The 21,499-nt window shown below is 47.9% G+C and overlaps 1 protein-coding gene across 5 annotated transcripts in view; it reads left to right on the top strand.

Annotated features, from left to right (window-relative positions):
• FBXO31 (F-box protein 31) overlaps nt 1–21,499 on the top strand; it is a 35,645-nt gene that overhangs the window by 7,771 nt on the left and 6,375 nt on the right. Inside the window, exons 1-7 of one of the 5 annotated variants that reach the window (XM_019635014.1) lie at nt 4,056–4,269; nt 6,540–6,611; nt 10,292–10,378; nt 14,101–14,177; nt 16,304–16,471; nt 17,105–17,179; nt 21,332–21,441. In XM_019635014.1, the coding sequence (XP_019490559.1) occupies nt 10,324–10,378; nt 14,101–14,177; nt 16,304–16,471; nt 17,105–17,179; nt 21,332–21,441 (485 nt within the window). In that variant the 5' untranslated portion in view covers nt 4,056–4,269; nt 6,540–6,611; nt 10,292–10,323. Of the gene's footprint in view, nt 1–4,055; nt 4,270–6,523; nt 6,612–10,291; nt 10,379–14,100; nt 14,178–16,303; nt 16,472–17,104; nt 17,180–21,331; nt 21,442–21,499 lie in introns of those variants that run through there. The other 4 variants (XM_019634999.1, XM_019635018.1, XM_019635004.1 and 1 more) reach the window with 4 other exon arrangements.

Raw genomic sequence — 21,499 nt, 5'->3', positions numbered from 1 at the left:
CGTCTTTGGGCCTTTGGAGAGGAATAAGTGTCTTCCCCAAACCAGGCCCTTTCAGGCTCCAAACTCCTGAGTCAGCATGTTTTGCCAGTGATGCCATCACTGTCTACCCAGTGGCAATGGAGAGTGAAACCGGGACCACTAGGCCTGCTTGCCTAGTATTAGTGGAGGAAGTGGGAAGTGTCTGGAATATTGGAAAAGGACCAGAGTGAGATGACTGCAGAGTCGGACTCACAGCTTATCTCCTGGTCTCACAGTGGGTGCTGAGACAGAGTGGGTGTGTGTGCACTCAGGAAGAACAGGTGTCTGCGATGGCAGCTGGGTTTTACATGGAGTGGGTCTCCCTTGGCCAGGGGGTGCCTGTCGTGGGAGCCAGACAGGAGTTAGAGTCCTCTAGCTGGAAGAAAAGGGCTTCTGAAGCTTCCTATTGGCACCTAGACTGTTGATCTTTGCAGGGATGGAACTGGTTGGGAATAAGTCATATTGATGATGTAGGTGGTTCCATCTATCCTCGGGAACATTTGTTTAGCATCCCAAATATTCTAGGTTTTTGTAGGAGACACCTATGGGCTGCATCCAGGTTTTGATTTTTACATTGTTTTCCATCCTAAGATGAGCTGGCTGCAGAGTGTTTTTCTAGACTTGCTATATTACTATCTTTTTAAAGGCATTTGATGCACTTAACAGTAGTCACTGAGTAAAGCAGCCACTGGAGAACACACAGGGATTTGAAATCAGGGCTCTGTTGTTGAGGAGTGTTCTTGGATATTCCCTCAGAGCAGCTGTGTCAAGAAACCTAGGGGGGCTGGTTGCCTGTCTCCTCCTCAGAGCCTGGTGATGGTCCCCTCTCGCCAGCTCCCCGCCCTGCTGCCTTTTTTAGCCAGAAGTCAAAGCTTTAACCATATTCCATTCGGGGTTATAATTATCCCCTAATTTAATGCAAACAAAAAATGCAGTCTTTCCAATCAATACTACCTTTTATTTTTATTTAGAAAACTGAGTTTACAGCAGTTAGGAAACAAGCTAGCAGCGTTTCTCCAATCCACACTCCACCCCTTCTCCCTGGTTCCCTCCTGCTTGCTAGGTGCCAAGTCTGGGTTGCACCCTCCTTTCCTCCTGCCTCTGCCTTACCTGGTGGTTCAGTGGCCTCCTTTCTGGACCCCCCACCTGCATTTCCAGATGCATCTCTGCTGGCTCCACCCACAGGTTAATAGTCCACTCTGCAGGCTCTGTCCAGGCTGCCTTTCTTCCGAAGACTCTTCAGTGCTTCTGTGTTGCCTGTGGACTCCAATCTCTGGCATTCAAGTCTGTCCAGGACTGGAAGAGAACCTCCCTTTCCATACTTACCTTGTGTGCCCATCAGCTTGCTTCAGATAGTGCCTTTGCAACGTGGCAGAGTTCCTTCATAAGTGGTGTTTCTTGGGACAAGGAGGCTAAATCCCCTCTAATGGCAGTTTCCCAATATTGAAGCAGTGCACAGAGTAATGACATTAATTTCTGTGTCGCCTTCTGTTTTGATGCAAAGTGTGTACAGACCTCAGTCACACGGGCATAGGTACCCATCTCCATCACTCCATTTTCTCTTCTGGGAAAGGAACCTCAAGAAGCAAGGGTGTGTCTGTTGGGTTCTCCTGTGGGGGGTGAGAGAGTAGAAAAGAGAGAAAACGCTTCTCACCTATTCCCCTGCATCGAGACTGAGTAGATTCCGTGCATTTTCAGAAATGTGCTATGGGGACAGGGATGTTTTGCTAAGTCCCTTCACACAGGACTGGCCTCGTTGACAGGAAATGAGTGATGAGAGGTTGGCAGCCTCTGGCAGCTAGGTGTGCCTCAGTGTTGACTTGATTCTGGCCAAACTGCTGGGCTGTTTTTTTCCTCTTGGCAAACATCTTTTAAATAGCCTTTTGGAAAATATCTGATTGGAATATTTGAAGCGGCAATTTAATTTTTAATTGTAGTTAACATGTACATAAAATTCACCATTTTAACTATTTTTAGGTGTACAGTTGAGTGGCTTTAAGTACATTCACATTGTTGGGCAACCATTACCCTCATCCATCTCGTAGCTCTTTTCATCTTTCCAAACTAAAACTCTGTCCCCAATTAAACACTGACTCCCTGTTGTCCCTTCCCCAGGCCCTGGCAGCCACCATTCTCTTTTCTGTCTCAATGAACTAGACTCCTCTAGGGACCTTATGTAAATGGAATCATACAGTATTTGTCCTTTTGTGACTGTCTTAGCTCACTCAGCATAATATTCTCACGGTTCATACATGTTGTAGCATGTGTCAGGATTTCCTTCCTTTTAAAGACTGCATATTATTCCATTGTATGGTTAGATCACATTTTGCTTATACATCTGTCCATCAATGGACAATTGGGTTGCTTCCACCTTGTGGCTATTGTGAATAAGGCCGCTATGAACATGGGTGTACAATGTACAATATCTCTTCAAGTCCCTGGCTTCAATTCTTTTGGGTAGATACCCAGAAGTAGAATAATAGCTGGACCATATGGTAATTCAATGTTTAATTATTTGAGGAACTGCCAGACGGTTTTCCAGAGTGTGACCATTTAATTTTATTAATTTCCTCAAGTCCAGCTCACCCATTTTTTTCTCAGCCTTTCCAACTTTGTAATACAGTAATACCTTGGTTTGCAAGCATAATTTGTTCCGGAAACAAATTACTCGTATTGCAAGACGGCGCTCGTGTACCATGTTAAAATGTATCAGAAATGTTTGCGCATCTTGTGGAACACTCACAAACCAAGTTACTCACAATCCAAGGTTTTTCTGTACTTTGTTGCCATCTTTGTGGTAGGCATTTTCCAAAAAAATTTCATAAATTACCTGTGTACTAGATTAGCAAGGAAACTTTTTGAATCGACAGCCTGTAGCACCAAATCCCATACTTAAAGAGCAGCCATAGGCAGCAGGATTTGGTGTGCTAACTTCTAATCGTCTCAGATAGGACCCGTGCCAAAGGATGGCGTGAACACTTGTTATTTTTTCTGGGAGGAAGGGTACATGGTGCTGGCAAGTACACTGGCCTTAAAGCTATTTTCCCTTGATGACCTTATGGGAAGGTTTATAGAACAGTCAGAGGATGTGGAATTGTTCTTGGCCGCTCTTGGGAAAGAAAAAAAAAAAAAAGATTTTTCCATCATGTGGAAAATACCGAACATTTCTTACAGGAGCAGTTGGGTCAGAATGATATTATTTTAGGTTGGTGAATTTATTGTGATCTTTTGGGAACATTAAGAAAAGCCCATTAAGGGTGGCTGTATTCATTAGCACTGACTCCCTTATAACTTTGCTTTTCTTGTTGTTAATGGCATTGTCGTCGGTGCTTTCTTTGGGTGTGCAAGTTCACCTCCTCCACGACATTAGCAATACCATTTGTTGACAAAGTATACAGAGATTTATGATGTGGTCACCCTAGCTAAAAACTCTGGAATCGCTCAGCAGTCCAAGTGGCTCATGCGAGGTAGTGGTGGTTTCTATCAGCTTAGAGTATGCATTGGACTCAGATACAGAAATCATAAACCAAGCCACTAGGCTTCAACAGTCTGAGCACAGAGGAATGCCCAACAAACAATCCTGATGCTTTGCAAAAGGCCTGGCTTTGGACTTCAGGCACCATCAACAACAAGAGCACAAATGGATGCGTTTTCAGGCCTTGCCCTGTGATATTAACACATATTACAACAGTGTGCAGTTCAAAGGAGAAGACCCCACACCCACCCCTGCCATACAAGCAAACTGCCATATCACCAAGGCAGAAAGAGGCTCATCCACGGCTGCTTCTTGCACTGGTAGCATGTTGGAACCGAGAAAAGGAGCTGGCCTTTCAGAACCACACAGAAAACAAACCAAAGCACACATCTTACTACGCCAGCGGTTCTCAACCTTCCTAATGCCGCGACCCCTTAATACAGTTCCTCATGTTGTGGTGACCCCCAACCATAAAATTATTTTCGTTGCTACTCTATAACTGTAATTTTGCTACTGTTATGAATCGTAATGTAAATATCTTTTTGTTTTCCGATGGTCTTAGGCGACTCCTGTGAAAGGGTCGTTCGACCCCCCCCAGAGGGGTCGCGACCCACAGGTTGAGAACCGCTGTACTACGCAGAAACGATTTTGAAGTCCATCATTTGTACACAAGAAGAACAAAGCGTGTTTATGGCGAGCTGGACAAAGTAGTGACAATGACGGGTGGCGTTTGAAGGAGCCACTTAGACATCACAGAACCACAGGAAAGTGTGAAGGTAGCTTAGCATAGAGCAGAGCTCATCCCAGGGAGAGCGGGGTAGACCAGTTGTTCCAGTTTCTTCTGTCGACCAGGGATGGTCTGCAGGGATTTTGCCACACTGGTCTCTCAGATGGCTGGTAACTCACATTTCATGCCCACAGTATTTTATCCCTGCCCCAGATTCACAAACAGCATATTTGTGATCTGTAATTCCTCACAAGTTCTTATAACTTGCATAATTCTCTGGAATAGAGTCCAAATTCTTCTTAACAGAAGGATAAAACAGGTATTTTTCTTTTTTTCTTTTTTCTTTTGCCTGAGAAAGAGTAAGGCCATGGTTTCAGGTCTTTAACGTCACACCTGTTCATCAACAGTGGCGGTAGGGAACAGCAGGGGCTCCCGGGCAGGCCTTATTAGAGGGGTTTGTAGAATAGTAACCACCTCACCTCAGATAGCTTCTCCAGCCTGTGTGCATGCTGAGCTTTTACTTTGTCAAAATCCCAACAGTTTTGGAAAGCATTTGGGTTAATATCGTCCACTCTGTTGAAAAGACCAGACCTCAGGAGAGTTTAGGCACCATCAAAAGTGAGGCAATGAGGTGGACGGCGCTTTGCAGCTGCTGGCCAGGCAGCATCAATCTATGCTTCAGGTGACTGCTGAGTCACCAACCTCACCGAGCCTCAGTTTCCCTCCCTGCAATGGGAGCAGAGTTCTGGCCTCAGAGGTGGTTGTCAGGATTTTGTTACAGGCCATCCTGTGAAGCCCCAGTTGTACCTGGTATGAGCACAGTGAGTGAGAGTCTTGGGGGGTTATTACTGTGGGGTCCTAGGGGCCCCCTTGTTCTTTTTCTCATCAAATGCTTGCTGAGCACATGCCTTGTGCCAGGGCTGTGCTCACTGCTATGAGGAGGCATTCCCATGCAGACTTCGATTTTGGGTCCCCCATTACAAGCCCGTGTTCCTTTGTGCAAGCCAGTCACCTCTCTGCCCCTGCTTTCTCATCATTAAAACGGAGATGACAGTAGCGCCTCTCTCATGGGCTGCTGGCAGGGTGGAGTGCTGTGGGGCCCACAGGAGCTTGGCATGGTGCCCAGCACACACAAAGGTTGGTGCGAACCCGGCCTTGTCATTATTAGCTCTTGGCTAACAAGCAACGCTGTGTTAGTGTGGATTCGTTCAGTTACAGCGCTTCCTGTAGAAGCCTCACTGAGACCTCAACAGGAGGACCCGAGGTGTTGGTTGGGAAGTGCGAGGGGGATGATTTTGAAAAGTGGGGCCATGGTGGGGTGGGAGCAGGGGCAGGGCGGAGAAAGCAGCAGGGCGTGCTGTCAGCCAGGCGAGGGGGAGGACAGGGAGGCTGGGAGGGTGTCAAGGGTCCCCTTCCCTGGCTGCTGATCTAGGGTAGCCCTGGGCAAAAGGACAGACTGGCCAGCTGCTCCTTCCAGTGTCTCATCTGGGTCTTCAATGGAAGGACCTGGGTCTTATCTGGGTCTTTAATGGAAGGACCTGGGTCTTTGTTTAATAGAATTAGCAGCATGGTGAGCCACAATGGAGGTTAAGGAGGTCTTTGTGGAACCCTGACACCAATGACAATCTCATTTCCGCAGGAACATGCATCCTTTCCAGACCACTGAGTTTTTTGTTTTTTGGGGTTTTTTTGGTTTTAGCTTCAGGTATGCAAAACAATGTAATAGTTAGACATTTCACCCCTCATGAAGTGATAACCCTCCTCCGCCAATCTACTACCCCTCTGACATCGTATATAGCTGTTACAGTTCCACTGACTCTATTCCCTATGCTGTACTCCACATCCTGTGACTAATATATAAAATTATAGTTGACATTCATTATTATTCAGCTTCAGCTTCAAACGCAGACCACTGAATTTTTACCACACTGTATTCAAAAGCTGAGGACTGTCTGATTTTGGATTTGTGTGATCAGGTTAGCAAGACAAGGCCAAGGCTTAGGCATCCTCCCTCTCTCCGTCCCTCCCTCCCTCTCTCTTTTTTCAGTCCCTCCCTTCCATCAGTCTGTTTCTGTTGCTTTGTGATTTCTTGGCTCTAAGGTCCAGCAAATGTTTCTATTTTTATTTGTTTTTTTTTAATTTTTATTTATTTATTTTTAATTTTTTTTAGCCGAGCTATCCTGCTACCTATTGGCAGCTCAGCTGCATCTCAGCTCGGGCTGGGCATCGAACTGCTGTTGCTCAGAGCTCAAACTCTTGAGCGAGCTCTTAACCAACTGAGCTACTCGGCCGGCCCCCAGCAAATGTTTCTTGTTGCAGAGTATGGCGTTTGTGAAAACTTGCGGAAGCTGGAGATCACGGGCGTGTCTTGTCGGGACGTCTATGCGAAGCGTAAGTTAATCTACTTTAATCATCCATCATTAACTTTGATCCAAAAGCAGACAGTAAGCGTCAACAATGGATAATAAACTTGACCCGAAGTCCACAGTTCCATTCTCAGACACCGTCATAGAGTTGTCATTGACACTAAGAGGCAGCACTGGTGATAATAGCACTAAAATTGGGCAGGGGGCGTTCTCTCCCTTTCTGGGTATGTCAGTACCCTTATTTTTCAGCCCATCACAGGATATTAGGCATCCAGGACCTTTAGATTTGAGAAACATGGCTGCACCAAGAACAGCTCTGGGGTGCTTCCAGGGGGGTCCCTTTCTCTGCACTCTGGGCCCACGGCCTGATTGGCTATGTGACTGGCTGATAGTACATGGCACACGAGGCCTTGAGGCTCCCCTTGACTCCCCCTGCTAACTTGGCTGCCTGTGGGCCCGCTGCTTTCTCTGGCTCCACCCCAGGCTCAAGCCCTGTGGCTCCATCTTTCCTTCAGTTTCCTGCAGGTGTGCCCACTCCCCCAGCCCTCCATTCCTTGTTCTTCACTCCTTTACTTTCCACAGTCGCCAGCAACGGCCGCTCAGGGTTTCCCCAGCCCCAAGCTGGCCTTTCCTCAGTGCCCCTTCGTAGGCATGAGGCTGTGAAGGCTACTGATGACGCCGATGTCGCCCATCCAGTTCTCCATTGAAACCTTAGGCAGGAGGTGCTCCTTGCTAAGCACTTGACCCAGGAACTGAGGGTCCTACTTCTCCATGGAAACAACTGTACTTCAGGGCTGAGAAGCAGGCAGGCAGCAGGGCTTCCTGTGGGCCAGGCTGCCGCACGTGCACTGAAGTGTCGCAAGCTTCCTTGCTGGGTCTGGGGGCTGGTTGGTGTCCCTTTCCGTGTTCCCTCTTTCCCGTGGATTGTCCGTCCCAGAGTCCCCCTCTGAGATGCCCCGCCTTTCCTTGGCCGTGCTCCCCGCACAGGCAGAGCATGGCGTTTTTGCAGAGCGGCCGGCCCTGCAGGGAGACACCGGTGGTGTTCAGTCCCTGCATCCACGCTTGTTTCACTGTCTCGTTATTTCCTCGTCCCACCAGAGACCCCTCCACGCTAAGATCCCGTGGAGATTGGGATTGTTGGATGGGTTAGTGTCTCTGGGTTAGGATTCGCTCACGCTTGGGGAGATCTCCTGTCAAAAGGCCCTAAGTTCTCTGTGGAGCCAGGAGCCCTCGACACACATGCCCACTTCCTGGTGGCTCGGCCGTGCCCCCCAAGCTGTCGCCCCCTCCCACCTGCCTCCAGGAGCCTTGGAGAGGCTGTTGCAGGGACCCCTCTGCGCTGCCTCGTCCCAGCTGCAGTTCTGCCAACTCCTAGCACCCCCCTCGACTCCCCCCTCTCCTGTGGGCCTCCAGCTTCACCGTTGCCCTCAAGCCCCCTTTTCAGCCCCGCTGCTGCCTTCTGTGCTGCCGTCTCTGGCCCTGGACCCCAGTGCAAGGTTGATCTGCTCAAGCCGTGCACATTAGATATTGGTTTCCTCTCTCGCCCCCGCTCCACTTCCCTTTCTGGGGGTGGCTCTTCAGGGGAAGTGGGTCTGGGAGGCCCCAGCAGTCCTGTCTCATCAAAGTGTTAACTCCTGCCTGTCTTCTCGTCTCAGCGGAGGTCAAAGCCTCTGTGATTTCTGCAAAGCCCCGAGTTCCAGAGGCAGGAAACTGGTTCTCCCCCCCCCCTGCTGCTCCTCTCCCACCCTGTTATCTGTTATCTAGTATCCCATCCTCGGGGAGCCCACGCTGCCCTGGCGCCACCCTTGGCTGCTCTGTTGGTTGCCCAGAGCTCAGTGTCTTAAATCTGTCCGGGGCATGGGGTCGGAGGGAGTCACTCTTGCTGTTGGCATTGGTGTCAGAGTCAGAAGGAAACTCTCGCTACAGCAATCCCTGTGTATGTACGCATGAGAAAGATTTCCTGGTTTTTGTGGATGGCCCCCTGGCTTCTATCAGTATCTAATTGCTTTTTTCATTTGTTAGGCCATTTGATGATATTATCTTAAAGCAACATGAAGGCAGCTTTCTCTTTAAGAGTTGTAAGCACTCAAAATAATGTCCTGGGGGAGGCAGGTGCTCGTGCCTGCTAGGCGTTAGGGGCTGTAATACCCACAGGAAAGCACACCTGGGAAAAAGGCCCCCATGGAGCTCGTCTCAGCCGTGGGCAGAGGGCGTTGGCTGGGCTGTGGGGGCAGCTGTCCTGTAGAGGGGACCCCTGGACCCAGGTGGGCAGGCAGGTAATGTTTATACACGCAGACCTAGGGGAAAGCCCGAGACTGAAAATCTACCTCCCCAAGTGGAGGGCAGGGAAAAGACCAAAGGAAGAGGCTGGCCACTCCAGTCTGGTAATTAATGGATTTTATTAATGAGGACAGGGCATTTAAATATATAGACGCAAATCTGCATCACCGGTCCACAATGCATTAAGGGAAACTTTTATATACAAGGCCTGTGTTGGGTGGCTACAAGACGAAATGGATCTCCGTGATGCTTGGCAGGCACCAAAGAAGTACACAGGGTAAAGTGGGGGCAGGAGTCATGGGTCCAACTACGTGAATGCTACCAGGTATGGAAATTACTTTACATGCTTGACCAGGTGAAGACAACCTGCTCCAGGAATCAGCACATAGCAGGAGGCAAGGGAGGGATGCTCACTGATGTCTGAATGAACAGCAGTTACGATTAGATGGTCTCTAAGGGGGCTTTGCAGAAAAGCAACCTCAATTCTGGCTTGGCACCAGCTTGCCGGACAAACAGCAGTCACGTCATGGAACAGCCTGTCCTCCACATGTGGGTGGTGACTGCCGGGGAGCGGGAGGTGGTGTGGCAGGGGATAAGTCCAGAGGTGGGCAAGGGAGAGGGACAAGGACCATGGTGAGGTGAACACATGCACACGTGCATGTCTAGAGTGTGGGCACGTGGACGAAGGAGGTTATCTGGAGGTTTCTTTCAACTGCTACTTTTGACCCCTTGAAAATGGTTGGGAAATCCAAAGAATACTTCATATTATCTGTTATTTAGGATCCCAAAGTGTTTAATTTGCCCTGGCCAAAGCGGCTTTCACAGTTTTTGTGAATTTGCTTTGAAGGCCTTATGCAGGGGGAAATTACTTAGCTTCTAGAATAAGTGGTAGAAGAAAGTCAACCTTAGCTCCCAGTATAGGTGGGCGAGTGAGAGTGGCCAGCCTTGATTCAGCAGCGAAGGGTCTGAGTTAGGAGCTGGCAGATGTCGTCCTTAGTCAAAAACAAACAACACACAAAGGAAGACACCAGGTGTGCACCGGGCGAGGTGGAATCTTTGTTGGGGCAAAAGGGTCCCTAAACCGTGACCCCAAATATCCACGAGCTGCGACCTCTGCTCCCCCACCTCCATGAGCTCTGTTGATCTTGGCAGTCGGAAGAGAGTGAGCACAGAGAGTGTCCCGAGCTTGCCCGCCGTCAATGAGTTTCTCGTGTGAATCCATTGAGTAAAAGGAAGACAGGTCCCAACGTTTTCTTTCCAGCCAGGCCTCTCATCTTTGGCGAGTGCTTGCCTCCCAAGGTACCGGGAGTGGAGTAGGTAAGGGAAACGTAAGATGAGGAAGAAGGTGCCAAGTCACCTGAAAACTGTTTATACTGTCGTGAAAGCAGAACCATCCTTAGCCCTTTCCCTACTGTGTCTGTTCAGGTATAAACCCTCGCGTGAAGTCGGGACGTTTCATGAAAATTCTTCCCGATTACGAGCACATGGAGTACAGAGATGTGTACACCTGCCGTACGTACCTCCTGCTGCTTTGGCTTTGGCGGGGGAGCACGGCAAGAAGCTGCTGGAGAGGGAACCTCTAACTCAGCGCGTGGGTGCTTTGGTACTAAGAGCGAGCTGACCTCCTTGGCTTTTTTAGCTGTCTTTTCACCTTTCCAATGTGTCCTCTGTGGCTCGGCAGTGGCCAGGATCACACCTGAGTGGTGGCCTGGGGCAGCTGGCCATATATATGGGCCAGGTTTCCGTAGCATCTTTGGGGTTTTTGAGCAGTACCAGCAAGATCTCTTTGTTGATGCACATTTTAACATTTACCGTTTATTGAGGCTGAGAAGAGAGAACAGAGTAGAAGCCTTAAAACCTTTCTGTTCCAAAATGAAATGCAAGTGGTTTATTTCTAGGCTTCGTTAGTCAATCACGTTTTGACAGCATGTGTGAAGTTTAAACAAATGACATACACATATACCCACACTAGACCAAAGTATGTAGAAACAGGTGATTATTTAGAACCTGATTCCTCTTTTGATTGGCATTACTTTAGCTCTGAAAATTTTCCAAAGCCCTGTTACACTGATGAAGGCTAGCTCCGCTTTTTATTAGGTTGAGCTGAAATGGAGAGCATGAATTTCGGTTGTCAAGAAAGATATTAGTAATACCTGCTTATGCTGAAAGCCGTTTGTATGTTTGTAGAAGCACAGGGACACCCCTGCTGCTTGCTACTACTCCAGCCCTGCTGAGCGTGCCCTGTGTCAGCATCACCTTTGTGCAGCAGACCCACTTCTGAGTTTTTTGTTGTTTTTTTTCTGAGTCTTATAAGTGCACAATTTCTCACGAAACCTACTCGGAACAGAAGGAATAGAGTCACTTGTGGAATTTTTCCTATCCCCTGCCAGGCTCTGGACTTGTAGCCAGTATGCTCGCTGGTACCATTTTGGGGCCATCCTGGAGTCAGTGTGGAGATGCTAGGACTGGGCAGCATGCTTTGGGGTGGTGTCTGAGCACTGTGCACGACTGCTAACACCACCCACAGCATTTGTGTCATTAGGTCCAGAGCTGAACTGTGTGAGTGAAGACTGGTGGCAAGGGGATCTTGTCAGGAGTGTGTGTGAGCGGTCAGGAGGACCTGGGGAGGGGAGGCTGTGGTTGGGCGGGAAAGGGGTGGGACAGGCAGGTCTGAAGGTGTGGATTCTGTCCTTTTCCAAACCCTCTTGGCAGTAGTCTGTCTAGAACATTTCGTCACAGAATGACTCGCCCTCTCTGCTTAGCAGTCAGTGTGCAAAGGTGCCTTCTCCAGGCCTGTGGGAGAGGAGGTGACGTAGTGCTTATTGATGAGAACAATCGATCAATCACCGTGGCTGTGCTGATGGGAACAGCCTGGCCTGGGCTTTCAAATACAAATGGATAAGCACTTAAAGGCCCATTACATCATACATCTGTTACGGGATTCTTCTAGAATAACAGTCTGTCTGAATTTATACCTGAGATCAAGAAATTCTAACCCACCTCTGGGAGGCTCGGTGGCCGGGACCTAGGAAGTGCATGGAGTTGTGTTGGGGGTGTGTTCTTTTTATCCCCAAGGGGTGGTCAGAAGCTTCCTAGCTTAGAAGGATGAGTCCTGAGTCCAGACTTTTCACCACGCATCTAGGAGACAACTTCCAGAGCATGTGGACTTTTTAGCCACATGTCGTGATATCTCCCATCTGCTGGTAGCTGACAGCTTAGAACAGATGTGTTCCAATTGGAGACTGCCATTCCCTCTACGGTTTGAGTGTAGTTATAAAAATACAGTAGTCATTGTAGAAAACTTGGAAGATCCAGAAAATAAAATGAAAATAACCACTTGTAAGCATTGGCTGCATTTTTCTGTGGACATCTTTACACTGTGAGTGATCTGTTAACCTCCATGAGTATCAAGAGAAAAGTTCACATGCGTGAAAAAGGAAAAGCTGTTTCAACCCTAATCGGAAACCTCTATGTGCCCAGGTGTTCAGTATTCCAGGGCTCCTAGTGTATTCTAAAGGAGGGCAGCTCAGAATTTGTTCTCTAACATTAGCTGTCAGACCTTCCAAAAAAGTCTGCCGTGATGATTGGCTTGTGAGGTCCTCGGGACCTGGCACCGTTTCTGTCTCCCTCATCCACTCGCACTATTCCTGGAACTCTTGAGAACTTGTGTTCCCCTGGTCTCTTGACGCCCTCTGGGCCGTGTTCTGTTGTACTCAAGAGGATCAACAGTTTTGAGTAGAAGATGCTGTCCCAGAGAGAAGCGAGTCAGCATCATCTAAGACTGCAGATCCTGACGTACGAGCTTTGTGGCCTCAGATGAGCTGCTTTGGCTGTCACTTTTGTTTCTTTTTCTCAATATCAGGCCATATGTTGTTGTCTGATATTCGTGATAACTTGTGTCTATAAGACATTGTGAGCTTCATGGGGGATGTATTGTCCTCATCGACGTATCTGACACGTGTCCTGGTGTGCGAATTGCTGGCGACGGTCAGAGCACGTTTAGAACTTTGTGTAGGCTCTTTGTGTAGCCGTAGGGCTCTGGGTTTTGAGGTTCTAACCTAGAATTCTGGCAGTGCTCCAGATTCCTCTAGTAGATAGATTAGATAGATGGGATTTGGTGAACATTGCTCACCACATGGGGAGGAGCTGGGCAGGCCACTTTTAACCAATGACCCAGCTCAAGGCAGGCAGGAGGAAACTTCCTGTCATTCGTGGGAGGCTTAGCCTTTTGTTTCATTCAGGATGAGCCCATGTTTTGGTTAGAGTTCAAAGTCTGAAAAAAACATGACTCACCTCTGGCAGCCAGGCAGGGGGAGTTCCCTCTTACTGGTGGGAAGGTCGGCCTTCTCTTTGGGCCTTTATCTGATTGGATGAGGCCCATCACAGTGGGCAGGGCGATCTGCTTCACTCAGTCCACGGGTTTAAATGTTCGTCTCATCCCAGAAACACCCTCACAGACACACCCACAATAATGCGTGACCAAATGTCTAGGACCCCACGGTCCAGTCCAGTTGGCACATAAAATTAACCACCACGCACTGCCTGCAGAGAGATCCCAGACCCTGCACCTGGCAGGCAGGGCCCTACAGGAGTCGGTTGCCCATTTGTCCATTCATTCATTCATTCATTCACTCGACAAACACACGTGCAAAGGAGAGCAAAGTGAAGGATATTTTCCAAAACGTTTACTGCAGCCGGTCATCTCTGTGTAGTGGTATTTCAAGTTGGCACTCCTGTTGTCTTCAATGAATATATATGCATTACTTTTGAAATAAGGTGGGGAAATGTGGGTTTGTTTTTTTAAAAAAAGAAAGATGACCCAAGTTCTTAATCTACAGTCCCATGATGTTTTGGTCTCTGCCCCCACCTGTTAAAGAATCCCGCGCCTCCTCAGCTGTGTAAACGGATGGGAGGCTCATCACTTTACAGGGACACCCAGTCTGTGTCTTGCAAGGTAGCAGTCCCTTGTCATTGGAGCTGCTCATGCAGAAGCTGGGTTTCAAAATGACCCAGCTGTCTGTTTTATGATGCTTTTCAAAGACCTTTTCATCTTAGATGTCTTTAGAAACTCGTAGGTAAATTTTGCTTACATTCACGTTTGTTTCCAAGGCTCCGTTAAAAGCTTTCATCATTTCTTCATAACCCTTTCTCCTCATACCCTTTCCTCTGATTTACTGTAAAGTGGAGACTGGCTCCCTCTCAAAGGAAGACCCATTCTTTCTCTCTCCCTGTAGTGCTCCACCGATACAGACACATTTTGGGATTGTGGCAGCCAGATATCGGACCGTACGGAGGACTGCTGAATGTAGTGGTAAGTCCGAGAGCATCGCACGTGGGTTCTTGTGATGTCAGGACTGCTGCCCCACATGGGTGAAGCTTAGCGCCTTTTCTACTAGAAGGGCAAGTCAGCTGTTTTCTATGTGACATTAATCACAAGGAACTTCTTATCGGGTTACCTTTTTCTGCCCTAGCTGGTTCTCTGCAGAGCCGCTGCCTCCCTTCCGAGGCGTGCATGTGCTCTGAACAGCACCTCTTGAGCAGAAGCCCCGGGGCCGGGTATATGCAATTATACTCAGTTACACTGAGCTTTGTGCAGGTGCCTGGACCCCAGTGTTGCTGTAGCCGATGCTGCAGTGAAAACAAAGTCAGGTGCCCCTCGGGGAGCACTGCTGTTCTGGTCCTGCTCTCTTTCTCGCTGGCACACGCCAGAAGCCCGAGTCCAGGGGACCAGCTGCACATCATGTAACGGTGTTGGGTCTGCTTGGCTGTGGCTGCTGGGGCCCTTGGACAGCCAGCCTCGGTGTGGCTTTTCCGAGCCTGGTCCAGATGGGCTACCTGCTGACTCTGTCACTCTGTGTATTTTGCTCACCAGGTGGGGTTTTGTGCAGGGATAAGTACTGCTTTATAGTCTTCATATTTGGTGGAAACATTCATTAAGAAACATGCTTTACATATGTTTAATATCACTGGGGAAAAGCCTTGCTTTTAGAACATTCTCTCAGGGACAAGCCAGACAGTTCCAGCGTGGGCAGATTTCTTTCCTTTTAGTCAGGGAGGGTGATAATTGTTTTTCTTACTGGCAGTGAGTAATAGAGTTAAAAAAAAATACAGCTTCTGAAAGCGGGAGATAATTAAGGGAAAATGGAGCCCATGACTGAACAACGGCAACTGGCACTTATCTCAGACCAATTAACCGCAGAAATGATTAAATCCTCTCCTCTGTCACTGAGCTAGAAGCTGTGGATCTAGGCTGTCCTGGGAAGGCAGGAACAACTGCTGGGTCATCCCAATGGGGCTTCAGAAGCTGTCCCTGTCCCTCCACTGAGGACGTGCGTGCCCTTGTGCTGAGTGCGTGTGTGTGGGGACTGCGCTGTCCTTTGATTTAAGCTCCATCACTTTCTATCACTTCCCGGCTCACATACACACAAGATTAGCAGGAATGGTAGCATGAACTATGGACACCACAGCCTGGATTCAACATTTACTGATAATGCGCCAAGTTTGGGGCACCTGTGTCCCCAACCTCCCCCCCTCCACCCTTTGCTCCTTTGGCATTTTCTTTTCAGGCATTTTAAAGCAAATCCCAGGCCTGTGTCATTTCATCTTTTTGTACTTCAGTGTGGATCTCCAAAAATGTGGGTGTTTTCCTACATATCCACCATGTGAATATCACACCTTACAAAAGTGGTTGTAATTCCTTGATATGACCTGAGACCCGGTCCCTATGTAAGGTCCCCTGATTGTCTCAAAACTGCTTTTTGATAGCTGGTTCGTTCAAATCATGACCTAAATTGGGCCCTCACGTTGCATGCATTTGTTTTGCCTTGTGTGCCTCTCCTGTTGAAAGCAGCACCCCCACTTTTTCTCAGGTCAGTTGCCCTATTGGGTATCCCACTTTCTGGATTATTCCACTTTCTTCTTTCCCATGTCATTTAGCTCGTTCTATGCCCTCCCACCCGACCATTTGAAAGCCGGAACTTCTCTCAAAAGCTTCCTTGGATTCAGGTCTAACTACGTTTTTCCTATTGAAAAAAATTTTTTTCAGGTTTATTAGGTATAATTGACAAATAAAATTGTAAGCTATATAAAGTGCACACCATGGTGACTTGATATAGCATACATTGTGAAAAGATTCCCACATCTAGTTAATTAACACATCCGTCATCTCACATTTTTAGCCTTTTTTTTATGAGAATGTTTAAGTTCTAATAGCAAATCTCAGTGATATAATACAGTGTTATCAACTATAGTCACCATATTTTACTTTCTAGTTAACAAGCGCTTGGCTGGCAGGGTTGTGCTTGTCCCCAGGGAGCAGACCAGGGACATCACAGTGTCCACTAGCTTTGAGGGTCTGCGTGGAGGGAATGTGGAGATGTGGGTGCTCATTGTGGACCAACCCTCATGTGGACATGCGCCCTTTCATCCTTGCTGCAGGTGGATGGCTTGTTCATTATTGGCTGGATGTACCTACCTCCCCACGATCCTCACGTGGATGACCCCATGCGATTCAAGCCCTTGTTTAGAATCCACCTGATGGAGAGGAAGTCTGCCACAGTGGAGTGCATGTATGGCCACAGAGGGCCCCACAACGGCCATATCCAGGTGATTGTATGCTCGGGGCTCCCTGAGACATGGCAGCTGTGTGCAGGCTAGGGGCACGGCGTCCTCCGCTTTTCCCAGTCCTGGTGCCAGCCGAGTTTGTAGTGGTATTCCTCGCTCCAAGCCTGTGTCTGTACAGATCAGGGGAGACAGGAGGAAACAGGGACTCTACCCCCACCTCTTCTGTGTATTATTTATGCTATGGTGCTGTGATGTAACTCCCCAAAGGATCACTTGCTGGAACTCTCCACTGGTTCTTTGTCCAGTTAAAACCAATCACAATTCCCCACTGTTCCTTTTTCAAAACCGCTTTGCCAGAAGATCAGCTTGGAATAAGACACTGTGATACTATTCTGGCAAGTGTGTTATCTAACACTGTGAAACGACAATCCCCTTTTAGCTGCTCTAAGAATTCCCCTGGTAAAGTGCAAAGGCCCCTCTCAGCTGCACCCCTCCTCTGAGAAGGGAGTATGTTCTCAGAGTGGTTCTGAGCTCCCTTCTGTGGACCAGCCACGATTTGGTGGTACCTCAGGCTTCTGTTGATGAGCGGGAGACATCGGTGAGTAGGGGCTTTTTATCTGGTGGGGGTGTCATGACTGACTCTTTCCTGTCTCTCCTTTGTCATGAACACTCAAGATTGTGAAGAAGGATGAATTCTCCACCAAGTGCAACCAGACGGACCACCACAGGATGTCTGGTGGGCGGCAAGAGGTGAGCCTGTGCCCCCTCCGTATACACAGAGCACATGTGAGGTGGAATGGTTTGGCACTGCTAGCGTGCCACCAACAAGAGGACCCTCTCCCGTGGTTCATCCTCATGTTTTTGGCGCAGAAAATGCGTCTGACCATTTTATCAGAAATGGCCTCGTGTGGATGTGTGTCCATGAGCATGGGTGTTTGTTTCCTGCCACCCTCAGAATGAATGACCAAAAGGAAATAGTTTTCTCTGGTTAGTTCTCCTTCGCCCCTTTGGGGAGATTGCCTGTGGGCTGCACAGGTTTCTTGGAGGTGAGTTGCAGGGAGACCCGAGGACTTGCTACTCACCCCTCAAGCAGACCTAGTGGTTGAAATTTCCAGACCAGGCAGCACAATGGATCAGCCACACCCAGGATTTTCTTTATATACTTCCTTTTGTTTGCACGAGTAATTTTACCTTGTCTTTGAGTTTGAGTTTTTTGAGGATCTAAGTCATATTGCCATTTCAAAACAGTCTTAAGAAAAAACTTGAACTTTTAAAATATAGAACACTCATTACAGCTTCTGTGTATTTGTTGCATATCTCAGCCTGTTTCTGAGTCTCCGATGGCTTGGGCTAGCTCATGATCCCTTTCAGCGTCCTGCTCACGAAGGAACCAGTGAATTGTCCTCCCTCACCCCTCATGTGGGCTCCACCCTTCATCAACACCAGAAGTCAGCCCTGCAGCCATTTATTAAAACTATATCCATAAGACTTGCCAACCCTCCCACTTCCTTGCATGCAAACTCTAGTCCCAGGATTTCTGCCAACTTTGCACACCTTTGAAGGCCAAGTCTAGGCTGTCCTGTTGTGTGATCCGGTACCTCAGGGCTGCAGGGTCCTCAGTCTGAGCCTCACGGGCACCTCCCATGTCACCCTGCCATGTGTTCTGAAAACTGCAGCAGCACCTTCTGGGTCCCTATGAACAGTGCAGCCCTCAGGCTGCCCCAGACTCACCCCAGTGCAGACGCTGCCTGGCTTGTCTTCACAAATGACAGCTCTAGCCCAGCCACCACCTTCCTTCCTTGTCCCTGCCCCGGCCCCCCAACCTAGGCTCGTGGAAATCTGGGGGATGCAAGGAGGAGCAGAAATGGGGAAGCAATCACTCAGTTACTAAAATGATACCTTATCATCATCAAATACAAAATCATCAGCATCCAGAGGAAAGAGTGCTGAGATGGCCCCACCTAGGAGCCGTCTCCAAGCCCAGTCTCCAGCCTCCCTTTATGTTTTTCAGGCATTTCTGATGTAATTGCAATCCAACTCAATCTAAGCTGGATTTTTTGTAGCTTAACTGTTATTCCAGAGATGCTTTCCAATCTTATTAGAACCCTTTACAAGCTTTATTTTTAGCACAGAATAGCACTCTGTCGTCTTGCTGCAATGTAATCAGATGTAATCGTTCTCCTGCAGTTGGACATGGGGTTTATGCTCAGATGTTCAGGTTTCCCCTACTACTCTCCTGACCACGTGCTTGAGTAACTTACCCTCTGGGAGCCTCAGTCCTTATCTGTGAAACAGGGCCATACAATAACCTGCAGACCCGGAGTGACTTTGGAGGATTGAGCAGGACCCCGCCTGTGAATGACTTAGCACCAGGCCTGACGGGAGCTACTCAGGAGGATGCCAAGTATTATTACTGTAACTCTACTTTCTGAGCTCCGTACAAAAACCTTATCTGGATTTTGGATCATGCAGAAATGGACTTGCCGGGTAAAAGGCCCTGAAGATGTTCCAAATTCTTGTTAAGTGTTGTCAGTTTGCTGGGCCTCATGTATAGCCCACCAGGGCAGGTGAGTCCTGCCTCCTACATTTCTGCTGGCCCTGATGTGAGCTCTGATTCTGGCACTTACTAGGTGGGTGACTTGGAAAAGGTCCCTCCACTTTTACAAGCCCCAAACCTCTATAGAGCAGGGCAAATGTCAGCACCCATCTCCTAGGCACCTTTGTGCTGATGGTGGTATTGTGCCAGCACATGGTGAGCCAGCCATGGATAAATATTAAACTCATTCTTGTCTTTTATGTTCTAGGCCCCTGTGTTTTTCCTTGTGCGCACATACCTCATAAGCTTATTTCATAAGGAACATATGTATCTCAAGGTTCTTTGTTCTGAGTAATTGGGTCTGGTTGGTATTTCCTAATGACTTTGACCTTTTCATGCAAAGTAAATAAGATTATGACTGTTCACAAGCCGTCTTCTTCATGGTATTTAGCTCAAGTCTGATTATTCACCATGGCAACATTGAAACCCTTGTTCATTACATTTACTTCCATTTTTATGATATTTATCTATTTGATGTTTTTAGGGCCTTTCCTTCATGGGTTCGGCCATTTAAAATGGAAGGCTTTGACTTCGGCGAACTCTGATTTGTCCATTGTTTTCTTTTATGGTTATCGTTTTCTGTGCCCTGCAAAATGTTACCTACCCCCAAGTTGCAAAGAGTCCCTTTCTCTTTGAAGTGCTGTGGCTTCACGTGATGCTTAGGTCTGCGACCCGTCTTGAATTACTTCTTGTGTATGTATGGTGTGAGATAGGGATTGTGTTTCTTTTTCTTCATGTGGACGTCCAGTTGTTCAAGCACCATTTATGGAAAAGACTTTCCTTTCCCTATTGGGTGACTTGGATGCCTTTGTTGAAAATAAGCTGACCAGATAAATGTGGGTCTGTTTCGTTGCATTGATATATCTGTTCGTCCTTATGCTCATACCACTGTCTTAATTTCTGCAGCTTTATAGTAAGTCACAATGTGAGCTAGTTGGTGTCCTCCAGCTTTGTTCTTTTTGCAAGATTGCTTTGAGTATTCTAGATGCTTTTCAGTTCCATATGCATTTCAGAATCAGCTTGTTGATTTCTAACAGAAAACCTAGCCTGGTGGGATTACGATTGGCATTGAACCTGTAGATCAATTCGGAGTATTATTGACTTAATACTAGTCTTCCAGTCCATAGACACCCCTGACTATTCTTAGGCCTATTGACTTCCTTTTAGCAGAGTCTTGGGGTTTCCAGAGTGGAGGTCTTAACACATACTTTGTAATATTTATTCCCAACTCCTGTGGGTTTTTTTTTTGAGGCTGTTGCAAATAGGATTTAAAATGTTCATTTTCCAATTTTGTGCTGCCAGTATCTAAAAATTCAGTTGATTATATATATTGACTTTGTAGTTCTAATAGTTGTTTAGCCCAGTCACCATAGTGATTTCTGTTGTTGACAGGAGTTTGGGTAGCAACATATTAAAGCAATTGACAGACTGTAGCTCTTTCTTTTTGGTAAATTGCTTTTGCTTTTATTTGTAGAGCTAATTCTAGATAATCATTAGAAACACTACATATATTAAGCTAGGGACTCAGAGCTGTGGATTAATTAAGTGAAATGTGTAGAATCAAGCTGTTAAGCACTAAATATCCGTCACAGTGTTTGATTCCATAATGAATTATTGAGCTTTGGGGGCACAGTATTTATAAAATCTCCCTTTTCACACATTACTGAGCATATAACGTAAGTGTGAGGCACATTTGGGAAGGGAGAATCCACCCACAATCTCTCTACCCTGGCTATAGCTATGGCGTTCCTCATTGACAGCCACAGAAAGCATCTCTGGCCAGCTTGACCAGCACAAGATATAGTGACAGTCCTGCTGTGTTCCCACTCCCCCAAAAGCCTGAGAACCAGGCTCAGAGGCTGTGCAGCATCGAGCCAGCTCAGTGTAGACATCTGTTTCATGGATGGGCATGGAAGTGAGGCTCATGTGGCTGCCCCCCGGGAGCTCTGGACATGGGCTATGGCCCCAGCCTCCTCTGCAGGGATCCCATGTCCCTGCTGCACCCCCTGAAGCCTGGGCCCATATCCTCTGGGAAAGCAGGGACCAGAGCCTCTCACTTTTTGTTGGTGGCACTCCTCAACAGAAAGGGAGGCCAGATACTGGGAGATGAAATGCATGGCAGCTCCCCATTCTTCTGCCTAGCTCTGTTTCCATCCACCCACCAAGGTGGGTTCCTTTGGCATAGGTGTGCCCAAGGTGTCGTCTACAGTTATAATAATGCTGCTTTGTCCACTCAGCATCACAAAGAGCAGCCTCTTCATACCCCTGTGTTATGGTGGTTTTCATGACCTGTGTTCTCTTGGAAGGAATTCCGAACGTGGCTGAGGGAAGAATGGGGACGGACCCTGGAGGATATTTTCCATGAGCACATGCAGGAGCTCATCCTGATGAAGTTCATCTACACCAGTCAGTATGAGTAAGTGCAGCCTCCCTCTGTGGGTACTGTGAGCACAGCCCCTCTCTCTGTGGGTACT

The sequence above is a fragment of the Hipposideros armiger genome, unplaced genomic scaffold, assembly GCF_001890085.2.
Source record: "Hipposideros armiger isolate ML-2016 unplaced genomic scaffold, ASM189008v1 scaffold_19, whole genome shotgun sequence".
Taxonomy (NCBI): domain Eukaryota; kingdom Metazoa; phylum Chordata; class Mammalia; order Chiroptera; family Hipposideridae; genus Hipposideros; species Hipposideros armiger.
Note: the sequence above shows the minus strand (reverse complement) of the source record. Positions and strands in the feature narration are given on the sequence as shown.